Genomic DNA, 24,896 nt, shown 5'->3' with positions numbered 1-24,896 from the left:
CTTACTGCAACCGCACATCCAAAGCAGGCCCCGTGCTCCAAGCCCGTTCTCTCGCTGTCCTCCGTGTTTTAAGACATTTAAGACCACTGCATGAACTCGATGGGGTGAGGAGCAGCTGTCCTCAGCCTCCTGGCACAACATCAGGCAGCGGGATCCCACCGCTGCCTCCCAGCCACAGCACACACCGTGGGGCAGGAGATGGGGAGATCTTCCCTCAACGTGGGCGAGGAAAGGGGTGCACCCACGACGTCTGCTGCTGGATCACTGTTAAACGTGTCTTCACTCAAAACTTAGGTGGTAAAAGAGATTGTGCTAGATGGGGCTGCTGCCTCCTTCCAGGAAAACAGCACAGTCCTCAGATCCCAGCCTCTGAAGCAGTGCTGGAAACTGCCTCGTCCTCGCTATCCTGGTAATGAAAACCATCACGAGAGGAGCCCTCCTGGCAGCTGTTTCCATCACCGAGTGTATTTCCACACAAAGCTGGAGGCAGTTCTCAGAGAGACTAATTAATTGGACGTAAAGAGTTTAAACTGCCTGGATAAATAATGACAGATGCTTAGGGAAGGAATAGCAAGCAGAAGTATGAGTTTCGCAGTGCCCGCAGTTCAAAGAAAATTAGTTCAAAATGTGAGGGCATTGTTCAGATGAACAGCAAGGGATAACGCAGTGAGGGGCAGGGGAAGCTGTCTCCTTCCCTAGCACAGCGAACCTCTGCTCCATGCCAGCACCGTGCCAGCACCACGCGTTAGAGCTGCAAGGTGATGGATGCAGACACCGTCACTTACAGCCGTGCCTGCAGAAGCAGCTCCGCTGGAGCGCTAGCACCCGATGGGGCAGGTGAGGTGGGGAAACGCTGAATCCACCAGCAGAGGTAGGGACTGGGGACCTGGTATCCCTACATTTTGTGTCCATCTCGGCTGCTGTTTCGTGGAGTAACCCTGCACACAACGCTTAACTCCCGCACGCAGCAGTTCAGCTGCACGTAAAAGAAATTCTCGCTTCCTGGGGATGTGAGGAGACACACACTCCAATTAAAATCCCACTTTGAAAGAAGCTATTAAAAATAACCATGCTGCCAACCCTCTTTTTCCTCACCCAAGGACGGAGCAGATTTTAATACAGCACATTTGCCAGAAAAGGGAAAGCTCTCCTGAAAAGGGAAGCAAACTCTGCATTGTCAGAAAGGCTACAGCACTTCTTAGGGGTTGTGTTTTTCTTTTCCTTCTGATTTCATATTTCATAATAGCTACTCTTTGAATGGAGAGGGCCAAATTATCAGAACTCTTTTGAGCTCCATAATGGGCGATCCTAATGGCAACATTTGACTTGGCAACACGGTCTTCAAGGTTATTTAGCGAAGCACAGAATGTACATCAAATTAAAAAAAAAAAAAGCGAATTCTAATGTGCCTCTGCAAAATAAATATGAAACTAATCAATCCGTCACTTCTCTTTTTGTTTTGGCTATCAATAAAAGCAACCTTGAAAGTGTAACTTGAGTGTTAGAGAGCGATAGGGGAACAATGCTACGAGGAATGCGAGTTGGTACAGACTGTTTTAGATCATTATAAAGCTAATTATTGAGAGAGACAGCTCAGTGTGCATGAATACAGAATAACGATGAGTTTAGTAAACATCTACTACATGGTATGGGTGCATTTATGTGCCTGGAGAAGGGTGCTTAAGAAGGAAGGAGCAGGGTGAAACCAGAGCGCGTGCGCCATGCCAGCAGCACATGGGAAGGAAGGGCCATGCCCAGCCCCTCTCAGGGACAAATCGCTCTGACAGCCACCCTCTAACTGCACGAGAGGGGCTGGAGGTCACCAGACAAAAAGAAATCATCCCCACAAAGTTGCCAGATAGGTCAGAATGAAATTTGAGCAGTAGGTCAGTAAAAGTAGCTCTGGTTTGAAATGCGGAGTTTTGCCAAAGCTTTCATTTATTTTGCTCGATTACAAAGCAAAACAGGCTAAAAAATGCCACGTCAGCCCCGTGTTTCCCCAAGAAGTCGCTGAGTGGCAGCTGCTGAAGAGAAGGCCAGGGCACGGGGGCAGGCAGGTGCTCTCAGTGCTTGCTGCACCACGCCGCTGAACTGCATCGCCCCTGGGGGCTTTACCGTCACAAGGGTCTCCTTGCTGAGAAGCTTCCTCCCCCCAGATGCTGTATTTGCTGTATTCCTCCCATCCTCGTTTACTAGTTGGTATTTTTCAAGAATAGAAAAGACATTTTATTCTTCTGCTAATGCTCTTAGCTGCTCATATTTGCTTTTGATTCATCTGCCCATCAAACCGCCGCTCATAAACCTCCTGATCTGACATATTTTAAAAAATTCAATTAATTTGCCCTTTACCTTGCCATGTCATATCATGAGTAAAGCTGCTGAGACTCCTCGCCCCACACCTGCACTCGGCATCTTGCAGTTCATTATTGCTTTGTGTTGACACTTCTTCAGCCCATTTTCAGTCTCCCTGAGCTTGTTGCCAGCCTGATATAAATTAATTTCTCCAATAAGTTCCCGAGGCATTACTTAAAATGCTCCCTGTGGTGTATTGCTTCCCGTATGTCTCCATTAGTCTCCAGTTTGACTGTAAAAGAGCAGCAAAGTTCACAGGACACGGTTTGCTTTTAATACAGCAGAATCGCTGGCTACCTGGGATCCACTCATCTGGATGCTTGTAGGGTCACAGCATACTCTCAGTAGCTTCAATGAGGAACGAATATTAATCCACCAAAAGCCAGAGAAGCTGGCTAATTCCAGAATTTGTTTTTTTCCTTAGGTATCAGGCCAATTTTTCATGATTTTTCAGGAGAAAAATCACCCGGGCATGGGAAGTGCTTTGCCCAGAAACCACCAGCAGCTGCTGGGGGCTGCTGAACAAGCAGTTACAGAAAAGAGCTGAATATTTGATTTTTTTCCTACTCCTTTTAGTGAATGACAGTTGGCATGCAAGTAAGAAAAGGGACAAACCGTTTGCTAGCCAAAATGTTATGGAAAATTTGTATTTTGCAGGTTCGTGTTTGACACTGCATTAACTCATTAAATTAAATTACGGGTAGATTACTATTTATTTATATATATATACTTTTAAGCAATATCAAAGGTGATTCAAGTAACTTTTGCTGCATTTCTGGGAAAGTGATTTCAAATGGATTGCTGTGTGTGCTACATATGTGTGTGCTACATACATGTGTGCCGGGGTGTCAACACCGTGCAGCCTCGCAGGTACCAGCTTGGGTCTGATTCATCCACTGGGGCCTTGACCCGACAAGGCAGCGTGGTGAATCCTGCACGTCTTCCCTCCGAGGTTTCCTCACTCGCGCTTTCTGCACTCTCTGCAGCAAAGCTTATGCTCCACGTGTCATCGCAGGAAACCCTTAAGAGGGCAGAAAGGGAAGGGCTTTGCTTCTGGCTGGAATTTACTGGAGGAGCAGCAGCTGTTCCTTGCTGAGGAAAAAGTGGGTTTTGACTCAGAGATATTACGCACAGAATTTGTTGCTAACTCCAGCTACAGGATTTCTGTCAGTGACCACAAGAAACTATTCACTGGGTACAATGAGCTTCGTCATTAGGAATTCTGCTGTGCTTCATTTCATCTGAATAATTAAATAAAAGCCATCACCTGAGTTGTTTTGTTTTGTTTTGTCCTCTCTTTTCTAATTCCAGGTGTCCTCTCCTCTTCCATGCCGACATTCTTGTCTTTAAAATATTTATTTCTGGCCATTTAGGCGCAACTTATCAGAAACACCAGCTCAGTGGCCAGCTCCTGCGTTTGCAGCGCTGAGCAAACAGGCTTGCGCAGCACATTTCTGCCATTCGCAGGCAATCTGGTGTCGTGTTAGACCCACTCAGATGTTGACTTTGCGATTTGAAAGAGTTTTGCATTTTCAAGCAGCCCCTCAAGTGAAGGTTTTTTTAAGCACCGGCCAAACTTTCCCCTTTCACATCTCCCACCTGCGCTCACAGGGGATGGCCCGTGCGGGTCGAGTGCTTTGGTCCCAGGGGCTGGGGACACCGGTGGCAGCGGGAGCAGCTCTGCAGTCCCAGCAGGGACAAATTGCTTGACAGACAACGCTCCAGTGACTCCAGCTTCTAAAAGGAGCCTAAGATGTTAGCAGAGAAAGATGCTGTGTCAACAAAATGATTTAATTGCACCACATGAAAGTGGGGGCGTGCTAAAGCTGAGCGACAGAGAGCATGACGGAACAAAATTCCTCAAAGCAAGAGTGCATAAATATTGAATAAAATGGAAAAGTCAACTCTGCTGATGGCTCTGAAGAAAGCAGACATGCTTGCTGCGGATACGCTTCAGAGAATATGCCACGAAAACTGGAAATACACAAAGCCAAGGGGGAAATCAGTGTATAATCCTCTGCAAGGAAATCCTCAGCTTCCACCAACAAGTACGGGGATTAGAAAGACATTTCTGAATCAACGAAGTGCTGGCTATGACAGAAGAGTGAATTTTAGGATTTTTTTTTCTCAGCATCACACACCAGCTTGGCAGAGATGGGTACGGCCTGACTTTGTGTGCCAATTCAGATGTTCAACTTGTGATGTTAATCCCCTCTGCAAAATGGTTTAATATTGTCCCTGCAGCCATTACTGACTTCCAGAGGCCCTTGCACACCATGTTTCTACCACACTTAAAGACACAACATACAGTTGGGTGGGCTGCATGAACTCAATTCGCTTCTTGCCTTTTGCTCAGAGGTGACAGAGTTGCACTGTTCACGCACAAAAGCTTCTGGAGCAAAGATAGAGAGGATTTTGTTAATCTGGATTTGTAAACCCCAAGCTACTGGCTTGACAGTTTGGATAAATCTGTGTCACCACACCTCTCCTCCTGCAGGAAAACACAGGACACATGCAGAAAATCATGGCCATTCCCCGTACCTTTAAGAGGTTACCAATAGGGAACAGATGAGGTGAACATGGCACTGCTTACACACATCACAAAACTGCCCCTATTAAATTTTAGGGGCTTTAAATTTGGGGGCTTTTTTTAAAAATAAAATAAAATAAAAATTCTCAAACCACACATGTGCATGTAATGTTTCAGAATCAGAGGATGCAGGGAGGCCATGCTGAGAGAAGACGTGAGTGAGACATCAGCACACTCGCACACATCAGGCCGTGTGCTCTGTTCATCCTGGCAATAAATGTACTGCCTGTCTTTTCTGCAGGCTGAGATGGCACCTTCAAGTAAGAGGCATCCTGGTGGGGATGGGGACCAGAGGATGCTCCTGAAATCACCTGCAGCGCCCCGAGGATGAGGTCGGGAAAATCTGGTTGTATGGGCAGGGAAAGCCCTGCAGGGAGCAAGCCCACAGCTCCAGAGCCAGTGGAGCAGGGCTGGTGGCCCCGTCCTGCTGGTGTCCTTCCCTTGTCACCCACAGCCTGGTGGCATGGGTGACACCAAGGCTCGCGGCCCTCAGGAAGCGCTGGGGCACCCTGCTGTTTGGGAGAGTCTCTGGTGAAACGCATTCGGGTAAATCCACGCCAAATGAAATGTCTGCTCCTTATGGCCTGACAGCGTTTGGGGGCAACTGAGAGGGGATGAGAGAAGCTGTAGGGACTGAACACCACTGAGGCAACAAAATTAGATCCAGTATTTAATCACCTTTTCCAGTAATTTGTGGTTTTTTTTGTTTGTTTTGTTTTTTGGTGGGGGGATGGGGGGGAATATTTCTGAGAGGTTTTTACATTTCCTCACAATAAGCAGGTGATGATGAGGGATTTTGTCTAGACAGAAGTAAAAGTTTGAGTTTTAAAGCGACGTTCTTCTACTCAGTGAAAAATAATAAAATCAGCACAGTGACATTTTTGTCTTAAAGCTTTTTTAATAAAAAAACAACAACAAAACAAAGGTTAAAAAAAAAAAAAAAACAACAACCAACCTTTATTATTTTGGAAATACAGTCTATCATAAAGGAAATATTTTAAATATATGATATTAAACAGTAGCAAAGATCACTTTGCAGAGATGAAATGAGCCACATCAGGGGTTTTCAGAAACTGTCTCTCAGTACCGCTAGGACCCGGGCAGCTGCTGGTGAGGACTAACAGAGCACAGCATATTTGGTGCAGTGTAGGGTTTTTTTGGTAGCATATAATTATTTACTGCCATAGCAGAAGAAGCAATTAGCCGACATTTCGTAGGGCGGTCTCCCAGGATTAATCCTCAGGCAAGAGCAGCTCCGCCGTCAGATGGGACGCCGGGGACGCGCGGTGTGTTGAGCCTCCCCGTGTGAGACTCCCGGCCCAGCTTCTCCGTTCCCCCTCACAGCCCTTCAGATTACGAGTGCTTCTTCTTCTTGATGGCCTCCGCCCTCGCGGCCAGGCTCCTGGCGCAGGCGGTCAGCACCACGATGAGGACGCCCACCAGGAAGGTGACCAGCGGCCAGAGGAAGCAGTGCAGGAGGACGGTCTCGTCGTGGGTGCGCTTCAGCATGACGTCGTCTGGCCTGCAACGGGAAGAGGTGAAAACCCGCCCCACGCCGCCACCGGGGGAAAGCATCTGCCATGAAAATAATCAAGGCACTTTGCTCGCAGCAGCACTGGGTGTGATTAAGCGGCCTGCTCGGCTTCGGTCACTGCCTTGTTGGCCTGTCTCTCATCGGCGCCCACGGCAGGCCGCGAGGACGTCGCCCTTGCAGTGCTGACAGACCAAAAAGTTCATTCAGACAAAAAAAAAATAAAAAAGCGCTGGTACTTTAGGTCTTTCTGGGGTCGTGGTAATCACAAAGAGATATAATATCACGCTGCGGATTGAAAAACCACTCCAGGAAAACGTTACATAAGACAGCAATTACACATACCTACCTGAAACGGCCTCAGACACCACACGACGAACTGAAAGCGCGGTTAAAGCTTCCCTCCCGGCTGTGAGCCCTGGCACGTCTGCGAGGCCACACGGAGGCCCCTGAGGGAGCCCTGGCTGTGCTCTGGGTCTGGGTGGAGAACCAGCCCACGTCCTCGGCCGCTCGGGGGGCTCGAGCAGGCAGGGGGAATTTGGGGATCCCCCTGAGGACCTGCCCCTCACACCTCTGCCAGGGGTAGCAAACACACGGCCATGTGTGGGTCTGTAAGCGATGCGCACATTGCTAAAGGGAAACGGAGGGAAGGGTGGAGGAGGAGAACAGCAAGGAGGAGGCATCTCAAGGGGCTTGGCAATTCAGCCGGGCCAAATGTCAGAAAGACCAGGTGTCCACCTGCCTCCCCCCAGCCTGGGAAGCTGGTCTGGACACCTGCAAGTGGGTTTTCCTCAGCTCTGGCTCTGTCTGCTTTCCCTGCAGTTTAACTGTGCTATTATCCCCTTTTTGCTGCACCAAGAAATTAATTAATCTGCAAATCAGCAGATGCCAGCACAGCGCATCTCTGTTTGTGTAGGAACCAGCAGAGTAAGTCTCTGATCATGAGCAGCTCGTCTACATAAAAGTTGAGACTCAGCTACATAAAAATCGATCAAAAGAAACCCAGGTGTATTCAACAGGGGAGCATGTGAAGGCTGCTCAGCCGAAATCCTCCAGACACATAATCAGAAACATGCGGAGACCGCATGTGAATGAAATAATATTAGTGTGATGTGCACAAACTCACCAGTCTATGCCAAATTAACGACAGCACCCAAAGAGGAAATCCTTTCCCAGGAGGCATAATATTGCTTCCCTCCTATTTACTGTATCCTCACCTGTGAATTACAGAGTGCTAATTGGCCAGGAGACCATAAATAGACAGCATTCAATCCTCTTGCTCTAAACTTACAAGAGACATTGAATTTCAAGTATTTTTTTTTAAAGTGGATACTAATCAAAGAGTTTAAAAACAAAGGGCATGCAAACACACTAGAGAATTGGATTTAATTAAAGAAAAGAAAGTGCAGTTAGGGAGACCAAGATACCCTTTTAATTGAATCTTAAGAGATTTTGGAAAATATTTGATGTGACAGAAGTAATGGATTCCAACCACTCATTGCAGGTGGGATTGTGAATCTCACAACTTAGTCATTTAAAGGGTTTCCCTTTTGGAAAAGAGGTGCCATTAGTGAAGTCTCGGGATGAATGCTGCTTTCAGATGTATGTTATTATTAATGTTAGTTGCAGCAAGAGTCCCTGTCTAATTCCTAGATTGTAGCAGGTAGGCAGCAATTCCCTGTTAGCTGCTCACAGCACCTCTTCAGACATTGCATTGTCAAAGCAGCTGTCCTCAGGCACTGGAAGCACAAACAGAGAACGTCTGCGAAAATCCCTGGGACAACTCTTTCTGCAGCAGACACTGAGGGATAAGGAACAAAACCTGCCTGCAGCAAACACCCTGAGCTTGTTGCCAGAGCTCTGCACCAACCCTCCTCATGGCCCAGCAAAAGCTGGGTCCATCCTGCTCTCCCGGTACAAAAACCTTCAACTTTTGCTCCACAGCTTACACAGTGGGACGTGGTTAATACAAGAGAGCTGCCTGCAAGTTTTTTGAATCAGAATAATGCACCCAGAGGTAGCTGTCAGGAGAACATGCCTCTTGGTGGTTATCACCTGCCCACAACACGGAAGCCCACAGTAGAAAGAAAATGTTGCAGCCATCCAGAAATGGTGCACGTGGACCAAAGGAGCAGAAAAATGTAGCTGAAATCTCTGGATTCCACCTCTAAAGCAATAGCTCTTATCAGCAGTAGAAACAAGGAGAGCAGTTAGCAGAGGCTACCAAGGGTGGGCAGGGAAAACGAGAGGATGGTGGAAGGGTAAAGGGAGAAAAATGAAAAAAGAGAAGAGAGTGTTGTGGCTGTACTTCCACAGCAAACAACTCATTTTCTCAGGAAGAAAAATAAATAGCTATCGGGACACCCAGAATACACCCAAAATAACGTTAAAGTTTTGGGTTTGCACTGCAAGGTCAGCATGCATCGAACACAGTTTTGTATCTAGCTCTTTTGACTTGTGTTTACTGCTTTTGTAGAGGTGACCTGCCTGATGGCAGAGTATGAAGGCCTGTGTTTGGCTTGGAAACAGAAAAGGAAAGGTGCCTCCATCCCCGTGGGAAGCCCTCACTGCACAAGGATGTGGCTTTGCTGGAAGTCCCCCCAGCATCACTCCCCCGGTCTGGAGGCAGCGATGCTGAAGCCCAAGGAGGTATGTTGTGCCTGGAAACATGTTTATTTTCGCTGTGAAAATCAGGAGATTTTAACTACTGAGTGAGCGGGAGCTCATCCTGCCCCAGTGCATGCCACCAAGCCCTGGAGCTGCTGCAGACAGTGATGGATGCTACACAACACCACCCAAACAACTAAACAACCCAAAACCACCACAACTAAAGTCTCTACATGAACTGAAAACATACCTCCCCTTTCCCTGCAGAGATAAGGATGGCATAAATCCGTTTTCATTGTTAAAAGGTGAAAGCAGCACTTATTTTTAGCGAGACTTCTTGCTCAGAGTTGCAGCCTTGGTGGCCTTGACCAGGCTGCCCAGACAGGCGCTGCACGATGAGATGCTTCACGGCTGGGCACTGCCCGGTTGCTCAGAGCAGGCACTGAGAGAAGCAGGTCCCCACCAGACCCTTCGGGGCAATTACCAAGCACCATGCAAAGAACTGCTTGCAGGGGTTACCAAAAAGCCATGCAGGACCAAAAAAGTTTCACTTATTTACCACACCGAGCAACTTACGTGACACAGCAAAAGCAACAGAAGTGAAGGTGTAGGACTTGAAAACCTTACAACTATTTTTTGCATTCAGAGTAATCCAGATTTAAAGATGTTTGCAGTCTGCATGCACTTATTTTGCCCACAGATTCACCTCCCTTCAGCTTCACTAGGATGAGCACTCAGTAGTTTCTTTTCCCACTGCCGCAAGGCGCTGCTGGATCGCCTCAGGCAGGGGCAGTGCTGTGGCTTACCGACAGCGATGTCCTTTCCCTCTCTGGCCTGAGAACAGCTCCACAGGCCACACAGTGAAAGAAAGGATGAAAAAGAGCAATGCCGTCATCTGACTGCAGGGAATTAATTTAGAAAATTGTGTGGTGTACCAAGGCAAACTGAGATTTCTGTTCCACCCTTTACGGATGAGCAGCCCGATGCCCACAGCGCCCTCGGCTTCAGCAGATAATTATTCCCACGTAAATGTCCTACAGGGTAAACCCAACACCACACAGGTGGTCACTACTCACTAAATAGTGTTTGCTCTTCAAATCTGGCATGAATTTCTGTACTGCACCCTGCCGCAAACTCTGAAATGGATCAAGCTGTTCTGCAGCAAAGCAACCACAGTGCATCCTTGCTGTCACGGATGAGCCCAGAGCTGAAGAACAACGATGCCACATACATGAGCCACTAATAAGAAATGAATTGACATATGTTGCTCTGTCTATCTCTGAGTGGCATGAGATTGAGGGGTCTGAGCTGACAGAGATCCTTGTTTATTGATTTTTGGTTGATAGCAATGAGACCTGTAACTCAAAGAAATTCATCACAGAACCATAGAATCATCTAGGTTGGAAGAGACCTTCAAGAACATCAACCTGACCTACTGAGTCCCATCAATACACCACATCACTCAGAGCCACATCCATGATTCTCTTAAATACCTCCAGGGATGGGGACTCCACCATGTCCCTGGGCAGCCCGTTCCAATGCTTGGTCACCCTTTCCAGAAATAAATTCTTCCCAATGTCCAATCTGAACTTCCCCTGATGCAGAGTGACAGGATCTCCTCCATCCCGCCCATTCCCTCAGACCTCCCACTCCAGGACATGCAGATGTGACCCTTGTCTGTACGTGGTCATGACTGCAGACCCCTCGGGACACTCAATGGGAGATCGACCAGCACTGAGGTGCCAGAGCTCAGTGCTTTCTCAAACCTTCGCAGCAGCCTGAGAGCTTTACCTGAATTTGTTGTTTCTTTTGTGCTCTGCAACACTGGGAGCTGGTTCTTGCTGGGCAGCTCTCCCCACAGACCGGAGCGTCATCATGCCAGCAGACTGACACCTTCATCAGAGATCCACAAAACCTAAGCCGTGCTTTGGTTGCCTTAGATAAATGTCAGGCAGCAAGTTGTGCTGGGTCTTGCTATTTGTATTAACAGAGAATGACTGAAATTGCCAAATTTGCTTCTCACCCTTTTTGTCTAAACTTGAACCGTACTAATTGCATCACTTGCTTCTTCTTCTCAAACAAGCCTGTTGAAATGTGCCCCACCAAACTGAAGAGAGTTGCCCAACAGCAAGCTCCACACGCAGCAACAATCCTGACAGTGTTACTGAATTAAGTTTGATGAAGAAGAGACGATGTTAATTCATTACCTTCATACTTACCTAGAATTTTATTCTACATCTCAAGAGAACGATAATATTATGAATACTACTCCATCTAAGGGACCTGCCACTGTAATTGTATATATTTTGTACAGGCTGAGAAGGAGGAGTGAGCTCCACCACACAGTTACTAAAATGCTGACAGAAAATATGCACATTTCCATTCTGAAGTGAACAGAATTTTCCCCCAGTTTGTATATCTGTTTTTTGTTTGTTTGCTTGTTTGTTTTATCTTTTCCTGCTTGGTAAGCTCTTTAGTTATCATAGCTCCAGCAGTATACCTAAGCAAACACCTTTCTAGTCAGCAAAACTTATCTTTCGAAGCTCGTTCCTATCTCCAGAAGAAAATAGATGGTGTGCACATTTCAGCTTAGGCTATCTTCAAGTATCTCTGGCAGTTAGCCTCCCTTCTAGCATATATAAATTGTTCTACAATCAGCAAAAGGCAGCGTTTCAAGGCAGCCATAACATTTGGCAATAACATTGAACTATATAGGATGCGGCAAATATAAGGAAAAAAAAAAAAAAACTTGCCTGAGTGCTGCACAATTGGCATTTTACAAATGTTTCTGAGAATCCTTTGCTGCTCACCACAACAGCAGCTGCCTGCCCAGTGGAGCCAAAGCCATCACTTAGCTCCTGCTCAGCAGAACCGAGCACTAGCACCTTGCTGACCAAAGGCATCCCAGCAAGGGCAGCAAGGGCCCTGCCAGGCGTGATGCCACTGCCCTGGGTGCCCTAAAACTCAGTCTCTTTATGCTCTAGACAATGCTTCACCCCTTCCGTAAGAAACAACTAGATTTTGCTACAAAGCACTGGTAGTTCCCCTCTGCAGAGAGCTGGCCAGGGACAACAGACTGTCCTCCTGGGCACGCTGACTAGGTCTATGGCCTCACCAAGGAGGGGAGGACAACCACAACCAGCCTAGGAGAAACCTGAAGCCCCCAGAGCTACCCACAAGAGTTGGGTGTCTCTGTGCTGGCCAGCCTGCTCCAGTTCCCCGGTTCCTCCAAGTTCCTAGCACACACTGGCCTCACATTTTCCTCCCTCTGTGTCTTAGTGAATGCAGATATCTGACTCCAATACTTCCATACTGAGCCCTGAACCATGCCATTCCCCACCCAAGTCTCTCTCACCTGTTTAATTTCTGGGTGTTCGTGGTGTAGGATGCCCACCCTCCTTTAGTCGCTGGTGGGGCAGACATCCATTCAGCGCTTAACTTAGCAGCCAGGAACAGTCTCCTCAGCTCTACCAAAATGGCTCATGCTGATCAAATCAAGCACATGCCGTATCCCTCCAGAACTGGAGTCTAAACCCCTCAAAAACTTGGCTGATCAGGAGATCTGAAGTATCATCTTTCCACCTCCCTGTCTACATGGACCTGTGATCCCCTCCGCAGCTGTTCTCCCACATTCCTCCCAGCATGCCTGCACACTGTGGTAGCACTCAGTTCCAGCCACCACGTCACCTTTAATTTCCCAGCACATCACTACCAGAAGGAGACAAGCAAGAGCACTCCTTCCTAATCCCATTTACTGAAGGGAGGAGACCAGCTATGACCCTAGTGCATGTTTAAGTCCCATCAGCACTGGGAGTAAAAGGAAGAATTGAAACAGAAGAGGTGATGCTTTCAGTTACAACTTTCTACTCTGAAAGCATGTATGAAAACTGACAGTTCTGTGAACATTTACTGGATGTATCTGATTCATTGATCCTCTGTGAACACAATTCCTGAGTTGGTTTGTACTATTTATTGGTCTCCCTTTTTCTTCCAGCCCCTCCCAAACACAGTACGGTTTCTCTTCCCTTGAGGGAAGGAACAATTATATCCAAGCCATAAAGTTGACACCAGAGTGTTAAAAACCAACGTGTTCTTTGCCGTAAAATGCCATGCTTAAAGGAAACCTTCCTTAGAGTTTTGCGTTTTTACTTGAAGTGGTAAAAGCGCTTTTTCACTTCCCGTGTTGCTTTTCATCAATAGAGTTTGCAAAGTTCTGCCCTAAGCACTATGCTCTAAACCACATCACTACACGTGTGTATATGTATACATATGTATGCGTATATATTTTTTCAAACAGAACCCATACACAGCTGTTAAACAGATGTGTAAGCACATCCGTCTATGCAAATGTGGACTACTTACCTCAAGTGCTGGTTAAAATAGCATGTGAAGGGTTGCGAGCCCACTTTCTCCTTCCAGTATTTCTGCTTGTACGTGACATTCTCGGAGTTCTCCTGATCGTCTCTGGCGCAGGGAGGGATGTACGAACACTGCCAACACATGTGGGAAAACACAGTTACTTCTGCGCTCAATAACGATGCATCGCTTTCTCTGCATTTTCCTCATAATGCCATAATTATTGAAACGGGCAAAGAATAATTAGTATTAGTGTATATATATATATATATAGTATATATATATTAGTATATATAGCTCTAAAGAAAAAAAAGCAAAATTTTACTTGAATCACTAGTTACAGCCTGCTGGTACCAGAAAAGAATATGCCAGTGTTCACAAACAAAATAAAGGCTTTATCGCATTTTGTTCTGTTATCAAACCAACCTGCCACATAACACCTGATGTGTTTGTTGGTTTTCCTTATTTTTGCACGATGAACGTAAAAGCAATCATTTACTTTTGAAGTACTCCTACCAGCTGCCTGGACTGGGTTTGAATCACTTCCTATTTGCAGTGGGACACACAATCACCCGTTTTGACTAGCACCGTGCTAATAAATAAAATACTCCAGCAAATCCCAGATGATGGGATATCTGATATCTAGTTGATATCTGTTGGCACAAGACACTTATTCTGCCACTGTTACGACACGGGTAACAAGCACAAACTGTTCATAGCCCCAGTTCAGCAGAAAGGTTCAGCGTCTGTTTCTTCCATGGAGAAGCCAACGAAAGCCGAGCGCACAGCACGCTGGGTGCAGATCCCAGCCTCAGACATACGCTTCAAAGCCCAAGGAGATCAAGGGCAATCTCTCCCCTACCTCGGCACATGTGGGCTTTCAGAGATGCAGCTCTGGGTGGCACAAAACCCACACACCTTGTTTCTGAGTCTCATCTTTCACAGAACCACAGAATGGTTGAGTTGGCAAGGCCTTTTGGAGCCCCTCTGGTCCAACCCCTGCTTGGGCAGGGACACCCAGAGCAGGCTGCCCAGGACCACGTGTCTTTGACACACCACCCTTCCCTCCCAGCCACTGGGAATTCAACACGAAGAGGCAACTGGTCAGCTGAATCCAGTACTGGAAGTATTAGGGTATCGCTGCCCAAGCACAATTCCTCCTGTCACTACTAGGCGTCCATACAAGAAATCACTACAGACGAACAAACTGAGTAACACAGCTTAACTTACCCCCACATTACATGAGGCATGGGCAGCAAGACTATCACTTCTCTGCTGGCAAAACTGTAGCTGGATCCTTCAGATACCTTCCATGTCCCCCAAATGTTGTGTGGATCCTCCACAAAGTTCATGACCTGGTGAACCATTGTATTCCCATTCTGAATTTCAGGCTTAGGAACAACTACGGGAACACCTATCTTCATGGGAAAAACACAAAGGAAACACACAGGGACTTGCCATAAATCATTGGGACCTCATTGCTTGAACCTGACGAGGACTGGCCGTCTCAAAGAAAGGAGCAGTCCCTACCTGAGGAAGTACTGTCATCATGGGAATCCTGCGTATCTTCCTGAAGCACCCCCTCAACCTGACAAGGGCCTTGAGCCATGGTCAACACCTTAGGTCCAACACCAGCCTGGATTTGTCACCTGCTGCACAGACACCGGAGCTGGTTTGCCTCCCCAGAATGGTTTCCACTAACCTGATGTTCATTTTGACTCCTTCTGATCCATGTAGGTGGTGGAGCTTTCATTTCTCAGCCTCCCAAGCACACTTCTTGGGCACTTTGATTGATGAGCTGCATCCCCCTCCAAAGCACGGCCAGCATGTGGATAGAAGGGAATCATAACCTGGCAACTTCCCCTGCCGTGATGTGGTGGATGAGGAGGGGATGACCTCCTGCTCTGGCAACAGGCCGTTTCTGAAAGGTTAATTCCACGGTCCTTCCCCCCAGTACACGGTATGAAATCCTACCAATAAAACGCAAATAAATGCCAAGCGTCTGAAAGCAAGCTAGGATGCCCTGTGCTTAATTGCAGATCAAGCAGCAACATCCATTTTCAGTGGAAGTGTTCCACCTTATACTACTTTGATGTCTTTTCTTAAACCAGTTACAAAGAAGTTGGAGAACAGCACTTAGGCCGAGACACTCAGAATAAACTTAATAGTGTGGAGACCTTTTCGGAGGACCTATTGGTACACGGCGCACCTCCTACACCATATCGTAGCAACAATAATATTATTATGCAATTCAAATGCAGTCCCAATTACACAGCTCAAAATCAGTACCAGGCTAATAATATTCTCTCTTCAATCAAAGCCACTGTTTAGATAGATGACTCAGGGTTCAATTCAGTGTCAGAGAGCAGCTAATACACCGTCACACCAAGGTTTTTGTGAGCTTTGTATCTGGCATGTGTTTGCTGCTAGGTGCTCACCCTCTGGTGTCCCTGCAGATGCCTGAAAGGACTCTTGGTTATTTTGAATGCTTCACTGGAGCATACCACGGAGGAGGGACAGAGGTGTGAGCTTTAGTTTAGCTTCCAGTTTGCATGTCATGCTTTTCAAAGACTAATTCTTGCCTAATTCAGTAACGTTTTTAAGAAAAAGAAGGCAGACTTGGTAAGCTCTGAGGGGAGCTGTCTCAAGCCTGGAAGACGTCAACTACATGAAAAGGCCAAGAAAATCCCAAGTGCAAACAGACATCAGGGCCCAAAGTAGAAGCAAGTCAATGCATCAAAATACAAACTGACGGCACTGAAAAGCATCCTTTCCAAGGTTGGAAAAGACCTCTAAGATCATCTAGCCCAACCTTTAACCTAGTACTAAAGCCCACCCCTAAGCCATGCTACTAAGTTGTACATCTACACCTGCCTTGAAGACCTCCAGGGATGGCAACTCCACCGCTTCCCTGGGCAGCCTGTTCCAATGCTGCACAACCCTTTCAGTAAGGAAAGCAAACACAGGCATGAAACAAACACAGTGACCTCCCACTTCAGCCACTCTATAGCAGGGTGATAATTAGCCCCTGATTTACCTGCTTGTGTAAAGATGCTCTGGGTAAGTATCACTGAAAAAGTACAACACACCACTAAAACTAACATCGTCTGACTCCCGATCTCCAGGCAACGTATGAGCTCCTCCTGACTTGCGCAAGTATCTCCACACGTTTCTGGGTTATCTTCATGGCCTGGGAGTAAGGAAGTGCTGCCGTGACCACCCTGCTGGTGAGGAGCAGCAGTGGGAGGCGATGCATAAGCACAGAAAAATAAGTCCCCACAGCTCACGGTGCCGGGGGTTATACCTCGTCTGGCTTTCACCACAAATCCCATGTGAGACCTGAAGAACGAGCAGCACGGCGTACTGGAGGGCAGACAGGTCTCTGCAGCCCACGCTGTGCTCCCGAGAAGAGCCACACAAAACGGCAGAGTTTAGGAAGACCCCTCTGGGCAAGACAGAGATCATTTGGACCCAGGAATCTCGCCATGACCCTCGCACCCGCAGGCTGGAAAGCCTAATCCTACAGACCCATGTATTGCAGTCTAAGTCGAAAAGCGTGAAGTCTGAAGAGCAAGAGAGCAGATCTTGGTGGCGGTGACGTGCTCCACCACGGCTTTACCCAGCTAACCCCCAGCCTGGTCCCCACGCTCCCTGTGCGTGCTGCCATCTTGCTCCACGGCCAGAACGACAGCGGCAAATTGACTTCGCAATTAATCCCCCCTAAGCCTTATCTCGGAAATGATTATTGCTATCAGCGCAGCTGAAGAAAGGCTACCGTGGCCCTGCTGAAATTTCTTCCTCTGAGAAAAAAAAAAAAAAAAAGGAAATCCACAAATCACTCAGACTGAACACAAATGTAATCGTGTGCAGCGCTTTTTATATACATTTCTGGATTAACTCTGACCCAGCTACATAATCTTTTAAGAGCTAAATGAATCCTGGGCTGTACAGTGATGTGATCGTCTTAGGACGCAAGAGAAAAAAAAAAAAAAAGTCTTTTCCTGCAGCTAGACCTCACTGGAATAGACAGATTCATAACCACCATGTGTATGTTTATACACCAGCCCACTCTATTACGGAAAGTGGAATAATTTTAGTCTGATACACTGGGGATTTTTTTTTGGTGGAGTGAAGCTGGCAGCTGATGCTGTACAGTTGCATGTTGCGAGGGGCCTGAAATATGCACAGAGCCACCCCAGGAGGAGAAGCAGCTGAACAGAATGGAAAATCCTGAGACCCTCCAAAATAAAATTGTTCAAATATTTTTTTTTTCCTTCTAGTTGGGAGCTGATCAGCCTGCTGTATGTCTGATCACACTAACACGAGCAGGCGTGCTACGGGAAGGTGAGGGAAACAGGCAGGGTTAAAAGGCTCTTCAAGTGCTCATTCATAAGTACGTACCAGACCCAGATAATTAAATCCATCAGATTCCTGGCCTGTTGCTATGACTAATCTATTTTAGCATAAAATCCTGAAAGCTCTTGAAGACGGTGAGACCTTGGGACAAAAATAAAAAGGAGACTTGCTGCCCAGCTAGACAGACACCAAAGCAAGGGAAAGAAAGAAAACCAAAGTACCAGCTACACATACTTCACTTGGCTTAAAAGGATTTAAGTTCCTAATCAGACCTAAACAACTTTGATTCTTGTTTTGTATTGGTGTTAAACAAGCTCCTTGCTTGTTAGTTGTTGCATACAAGCAGGCTAATGAGCTCCAGTCGTCGCTTCGGAGGCTCTGGGTGCCCCCTGCAGAAACTGCAGCCCAGGTGCCCCACCTTCCCACCAGACTTCCAGGAAGGCAGGAGAAGATGGGATCAAGAAGTAAAAGCCAAACAAAACCCTTGAACCGCTTGAAAGCCCCTGCCGGACCCACGGATGTTGCAGGAGATGTTCAGCCCGGGCACCCCGCACCCATCCCTGCTGGATGCTGCACCCTCTGTGGCCACGCAGCATCTTTGCCCCACACCACCAGGGTTTTTTGTCCCTGCCCGTTGCTGACAGCCCCAACCCCGGGGAAAGGCGAAGTTTGCAAAGCTCCCTCACGGGCCAGCGCTTCGCCGCCGTCCAGCACTGCAGCCACATCGCTCATCGCGTCTGAGCCGTGCCAACAGCTTAATCCAAATCCTGTCAGATTTACCGTCCTGCTTCCCGCTCTGCTGACTTCTGAACGTGGGGAGAAAAAAGCAACACGCAGCCCCTGAGCTGACTTAACCCGCCTTCCAAGGTGTGACCAGGGCTGTGGAGGCTGCGAGGCTGGGTGTCCCAGCCTCGACATGTGAGCCCGCTCCCCCCGTGGCTGCTCCGCAGCCACATCTCCTGTTGGAGAGCCAAAATCTGCTTCTCCGGCGTCTCACCTGGGCTTGGGTGCTCCTCGGGACAGGGATTTTCTGATTTTCTGGGAACTACTTAGCAAAATCTCCTCCGCCCAGGCGGAAGGCTGCCAAGAGAGACTTTACTTGGTGTTAAAAGGAGAGAGCAGGATGAAGTTACTGCCTCTAAAGACAGAAAGAAGCAGCACGCATTGCCTTCATGCTGCTGGGGCTCGCTGGAAGCGGCGACTTCTTCCCGGTCCGGTTCCCTCTGCGCGATGCAGAAGTTTGAGAATGAAAGGAGCAGGGAGGGAAGTTTGGCTTCAGCGCAGCGCCTGCCCTGGGTTTCAGGGCCACGGGTCAAGAGGTGTGTGAGAGTACATATATATATATATGTGCACATAGACGCTTATATAGATAGATATGAAGATATATGTGCACGTGCACACGGAGATAGATATGTATATATGGGTACATATACACACATATATAGATAGATATGAACACGTATGTGCACATACACACTTATATAGATAGATATGAACATATATACGTGTCCGCACACACTTGTACGGATAGCTACGAACGCGTACACGTGCACACGCCCACTTTTTGCTGAGTAACAGCCGCGGGACAGCCCCGAGGACCACCCCACGACCCCCCCCCCCCCCCACCAGGACCCAGCGGGCGCCCCCCGACGCCGCGGCGCGGGGGGTGCCCGGGGCTCGGGGCTCACCTTGGGGTTGGAGCGGAGCTGCCGCTCGTCCTCGTGGAGCAGCGCGGGGGCGGCGGAGCGGGAGGTGCGCACCAGCACCTGCAGGCAGGGGTAGCGGGCCGTGCCGCGGCAGGCGGCCCCGCAGGAGAAGGTGCAGGCGAAGCGCTCGCCCAGCTGCCGCACCGCCAGCACCGTGCAGTTGGCGGCGCCGCCGCCGCCCCGCTCCTGCAGCGCCGGGCGCAGCCAGCAGCAGCCCAGCCCCAGCAGCGAGAGCAGCCCGGCGGCGATGAGCAGGAAGCCCAGCCGCATGCTCTTGTCCTCCGCCTCCGTGTACTCCGTGTGCGCCGCCCGGCTCCGAGCCATCGCCCCCCCCGCCTGCCGCCTGCCGCCCGCCGCCCCGCGGCCATCGGGCGCGGCTCTGCCCGGCCCCGCCGCCCGCCCCCGGCCCCGGCCCCGCACGGCGCGGGCACGGCCCGGCCCCCCCCGGCCCGGCCCCCCCGGCCCGCCTCCGCCGGCAGAGGGGAGCGGAGGGGTGGAGGCGGCGGGGGAGCGACGGGAGGAGAGCGGGCAGAGGGGGGAGCGGGAAGGGAGAGAAGGAAGGGAGTGAAAACGGTGAGAATGAAACACGGGGGAGGAGAGAGGAGAAGAGAAAGGAGAAGAAAGTAAAGGAAAAGAAAGAATAAGGGAAAGGAGAAAGGAAAGAGGAAAGAAAAGAGAGAAAAAAAAAAGAGGAACGAAAGAGAAAGGAAATAGAGAAGAAAAAGGAGAAAAGAAAGGAGAAAAAGGAGAATAATAGGAAGGAGGAAGGAAAGAGAAAAGAAAGAGAAAAAGAAAGAAAAGAAAGAAAAGAAAGAAGAAAAAGGAAAGAAAGAGAAAATGGAGAAAAAGGAGAAAAGAATGGAGAAAAGAAAGACAGAAAATAGACAAAAGAGAAGAAAAGGGAGAAAAGAAAGAAAAGAAAGCAGAAAAAAAAAGGAGAAGAGAAGAGAAGAGAAGAGAAGAGAAGAGAAGAGAAGAGAAGAGAAGAGAAGAGAAGAGAAGAGAAGAGAAGAGAAGAGAAGAGAAGGATACAGAAAAGGGAGAAAAGAAAGAAAATAAAGAAAAAAGGAGGAAAGAGAAAAAAGAAGAAAAAAAGAAAGAAAATAAGGGAGAAAAGGGGGAAAAAGAAAATAAAGGAGAAAAGGGGGAAAAAGAAAAAAAGGAAGGAGAGAAAAAAGTAGTAGTAGTAGGAAGAAGAAAGAACACAAAAATTAAAAATTAGATAAAAAGAAGAAAGGAAAGAGAAAAGAGGAAGTAGTAGAAAGAAGAAAGATTAAAATAAAAGAAGAAAGATAAAAATAAAAGTAAAGTAAAAAATTAAAAAGTAAAATAAAAAAGTATAATTGCAATTTAAAAATAAAGTATAAACAAAATAAAATAAAAATACAATATCCAATTAGTAAACTAGAAAAGAATATATTATTAAAAATATATATACCAACCCATCTGACCTAGTTTGGGTCCCTCCGGGGGTGGAAGGGACAGCTTGCGATGGGATTATCTGCCCCGGGGAGATTTGCTGCAGGAGCGCTGCGGCAGATTAGTGCCGAGCAATGCACAAGGTGCGATGTCTAGAGGGGGGCTGGCGGGTGGGGGGCACGTTGCTGGCCTCCTACCCGCCTGCCACCTATAAGGCAGTGTCCTTCCATAGGTGGCCTGAGACCCAAATCCAGCATCCGTACAACCTTGGGGTCATTCGTCGATATTTGAAGACAGGTAAAACAAATGTAGGCCGTCGAATGACTGGGCAGGAAGGTATCGGCCTTCATAAGGTAGCCCTAAGAAGTGTCCTCTTCACAGGAGGGCTGCAGAAAGGATCCAAGAAATGCACTCACTTCACAAATAGGGTTTGGTTATTACCCAGTGTTACCCACCACGGCAGCTACTCGAGCACCTAAGTGCCACAAGCACCTGCCACGTCTTTATTCTGCAGTCTTTATCGCAGGCAGTTACGCAGAACAAAGTGTGACAATTTCTGCGATGATAGCTGAACGCGATGATACAGCAGGCAAGAAGGTACAGAAATAATAGAAAAATAAATAAGGGAAACAGCACTTTCCTCTGGTCGCATTTTTCAATTACTTTTCTGCTGCTGAGAGCAACGTCAAACTTTTAAAAATAAAGTTGATCCATAGGTTCTCCAACTGGAATATTGAGCAATGGTTGGCAGGAAGGCTATTAAGCATCCACACTGTGACACGAATATAAATGGATGCAAATACTGTCCTCGGCTGCACCAGCGTGCTGCTGCTCTGTCCCCAGGCTAGCTGCTCTACAGTAGCCATTCCTACTGCTAGAGGTTTCTCTGGAAAAGTTTGCTGACTCCAAGCATGGGATTTATTTTTTAAACCTGCCATGGGTTTTTCTACTAGCAGCAGGATGCTAGGTGCGATGGCAGTCTCTAGTGGAGAAGCTTCCGGCGTGGAGTTCCCAAATGACAAAAAATGCGTTTGTTAATCGGGTAGGTTTGCTGCCCGCCACCTTCCTGAAGCCACGATCCTGAAGGCAAGCTCCAGCTCCGATTCCCAATTGTCTCACCTTTGATTCAGATGGGCTGTGACCTCTTGGATGCCTTGCCCTTGGAGCAGCTCGTGCCCAGTCTCCGTGCGTTTGTCACTTGGTTCAGCTCTTGGCTGGGCCCCGCATATAGAGTGCCATCAGCCAAAAATCAACTCACTGGGTGACACCGTAACCTTGAGAGCTGGCCTTCCCGCATGCATCAAACCCTGCATCCGAGACCTGAGGAGACAGCGGAGCTGTATTTTACCTGTATTTTTGCAGTCCTGCACCGATAACTAGCTCAGGGCGGCAAGTCTTTTTGGGTCAGCCGGAGGAGCAGCTGACCATTAGCACCCGGTTTGGAGGAGAGCAGGGCTGGGTGCCCGCAGCCTGCCCCGCCGTCAGCTGCTGGCGAAAGGAGGTGGCACGCTGGCTCCAGGAACATGGCCTGCGTGACGGTGTCCAACGGCAGGAAAAGGCCAGTTCTGCAGCAAACGCTGAAGCATGCGGCGCTTGGACAAGGTGACTTTCACGAGACTTCTGAGCTGAAGCCCAACAACGCCACTGAAGGACCTGAGCACCTCCACAGCCACCTCGAGGCAGACCGGGCCAGTTGCTGCCTGCTCGCTGTCAGCCCATTCCTGCCCTGTTACCAGCACACAGGCTTACCTGTCGCTGAGAGCGAGGGGCCCACACCCAACTACAGGCCAGAGGGCAGTTTGTGTGGCACACGGAGGGGATGCCTCCATCTTGGGCCTGTGCGGGACACGAGGAGCTGCGTAAGCCTCCCTCGGCAGCAGAAGGCACCGCCGACCTGCCCGAGTGGCAGTCCACGTTAACCGGGCATCGTCCAGCACAACGGAGCGATGGGACAGCTTCTCCACACCCGTCTTTGTGGGAGGCTCTCCTGATGTGTGAACGCACGCTGGCAAGGGACGGCGGATGGGAATGAGCTCTGCGAGGCCACACGTGTGTGTCCTTGTGGAAGCCGGGTGGTGGTGCCCACAATGTCCGTCGTGGAGCTCTTGCAGTCTTCCACCACAGCGCCAGTAGCAAGCTGCTTTTTTGAACAACCATGATGTGTATAAACACAAAAACAAAATGCCTTTTTGAAAGCAACGCCGTGACACCCCACAGGAAGTAAAGCTGACTTCAAAGGGAGGAAGATGACAGCTGGCTGGTAGAAACACATCCTGGGGCGGGGGAAAAAACGAACCCTTTATCCGAAAAAGAGCTGTGGAGAAAAACTGAAGGGTTTCCAAAAATTTTCAGCAAGGTCTGCATCAGAAAGAGCAGTTCCAGGATGCTTCCCTTTGCTCCTTATCAGGAACGTTTTGCAGGCGATGCAGGATGTTGCAGATAACTGTGAAAACTGGCCAGTTTATTGCTGTACTGAAGCGTGGTACAGAGTCATCTGTTTATTTAAACCAGAGGTAGTTGAAAGAAGTCTTCTTGCAGAAAATTCTGACATAAACCTACATACAACGCTGTCATGTTAATACTGGTAAGGCAGTATGAACTGCAAAAGATAAACCAGAGTCTAGGAAAATAAGATCCAAGAACAGTTAGCACTGCTAATCCTGAAGCGGCTTGAGTCAGTAACGTTCAAAACCACTGCTCAATGGGTTTTAACATGGCTTTCAAAACAAAGTTCAACCCCAGTGGCCTGGTTTGAAGAGGTAAGCTACCAAAGTCATTCAAACCACAGATACAAAATAACGCATCTACCTGCATTTCCTCTGGCCTTTCAAATGCACCAGAAGCTTTCAGAGCTGCAGAAATGAGAGCATGCATGTTTACTGAGGGGGGTGGAGGGATGAAAACAGCATTTTAACCCTGGTACTCCGTGAAAACAAAAGCATCAGCCATCCATCCCTGCAGATTAGCTGCTCAACCCAACCTGCATGCTTCACCAACGTTCAAATTCTACTAGCGTAATTTTTAGGCAGCAGCAAGTTTTGAGAAACATGAAAGGATATATTTGAAAAGTAAGCACATTTAGAAATCTTGTTTTAGTAGAAGCAATTGTTATAGTTATCATCTTAAAATAAAAGCACTGTCCAGCTACCTCACACTTAGCATCCGAACTGTGCCTTTGGAAGCTCTTCTGAGCATGGCAAAGAGGGGCAACCAAATTCTGTTTTTTGTTTCAGTCAACATCCAGCCACAGAAATACTTCTACTCAGAAATAATAGGAAAGTTATTTATTTATGTTCCTTCTAGGTGATATATACCCATATCTTTAAAACAACATTATTTAGAAACCAAATACCCTTCTTCAAGAGCCACTGCCACCTATGCACCGAGCAGGATTGAGCTGGCTGCCGCACAGACCTCTCTGCCTGTCAGCACTGCTTAAGTCAATCCAAAGGTGGTTTATGGTCTCGTTACAGGTAACAGAAAGAGCCTGCCAGCACGCTGCAAGCATTCTCAGAAACCAATTTCATGTCTGACCACAATACACATGTATTTTGTGTAGTTTCTCAAACTTTCTATTCCCCCCCCCCCCCCCCCCCCCCCCCCCCCCCACGGAAACTAAAATGGAAACAGAAAAGTACAAAAAATACTGGCTTAGGCAGAGAGGATTTACAAACTTTAAGTAACAGAGCTCATAGTCACATGCAAAACAGTTCAACAACTTGAGCATCTACAAGATTCCCATTAGTGTATTCATTTAGACTAATCAAGCATCTGAAGGTACTTAAGTATGTGTGGCACCAGGCACTAAGGCCTGAGTGATTTTTTGGTTCTTTTTGAACACTAAGGTGGCTTGTCCTTACCTCCTTCCTCTGGGATGCCCTGGAAATTAGGTGGACTCACAAGCAGGGTGGGTTGAGTAATAGCTGTGAAAATACAACCTTTCAGTGTGGCAGAAAGCACCGATGAGATGAAGTGAGAG

General features: G+C 48.0%; 1 protein-coding gene across 1 annotated transcript; it reads right to left on the bottom strand.

The window, feature by feature from the left end:
- Positions 1–5,820: 5,820 nt before the first annotated feature.
- On the bottom strand, positions 5,821–19,906 carry KCNMB4 (potassium calcium-activated channel subfamily M regulatory beta subunit 4). The gene is made up of 3 exons (XM_048065460.2): positions 19,481–19,906; positions 13,443–13,570; positions 5,821–6,464 (listed from the first exon to the last, which is right to left on the bottom strand). The coding sequence occupies exons 1-3, from the start codon at positions 19,820–19,822 to the stop codon at positions 6,296–6,298; spliced, it is 639 nt and encodes a 212-aa protein (XP_047921417.1). The 5' UTR covers positions 19,823–19,906; the 3' UTR covers positions 5,821–6,295.
- Between the last annotated feature and the right edge of the window lie 4,990 nt (positions 19,907–24,896).

The sequence above is a fragment of the Anser cygnoides genome, chromosome 1 (assembly GCF_040182565.1).
Source record: "Anser cygnoides isolate HZ-2024a breed goose chromosome 1, Taihu_goose_T2T_genome, whole genome shotgun sequence".
NCBI lineage: Eukaryota > Metazoa > Chordata > Aves > Anseriformes > Anatidae > Anser > Anser cygnoides.
The sequence above is the reverse complement of the archived record's forward strand: the minus strand, read 5'-3'. Positions and strand labels throughout refer to the sequence as shown.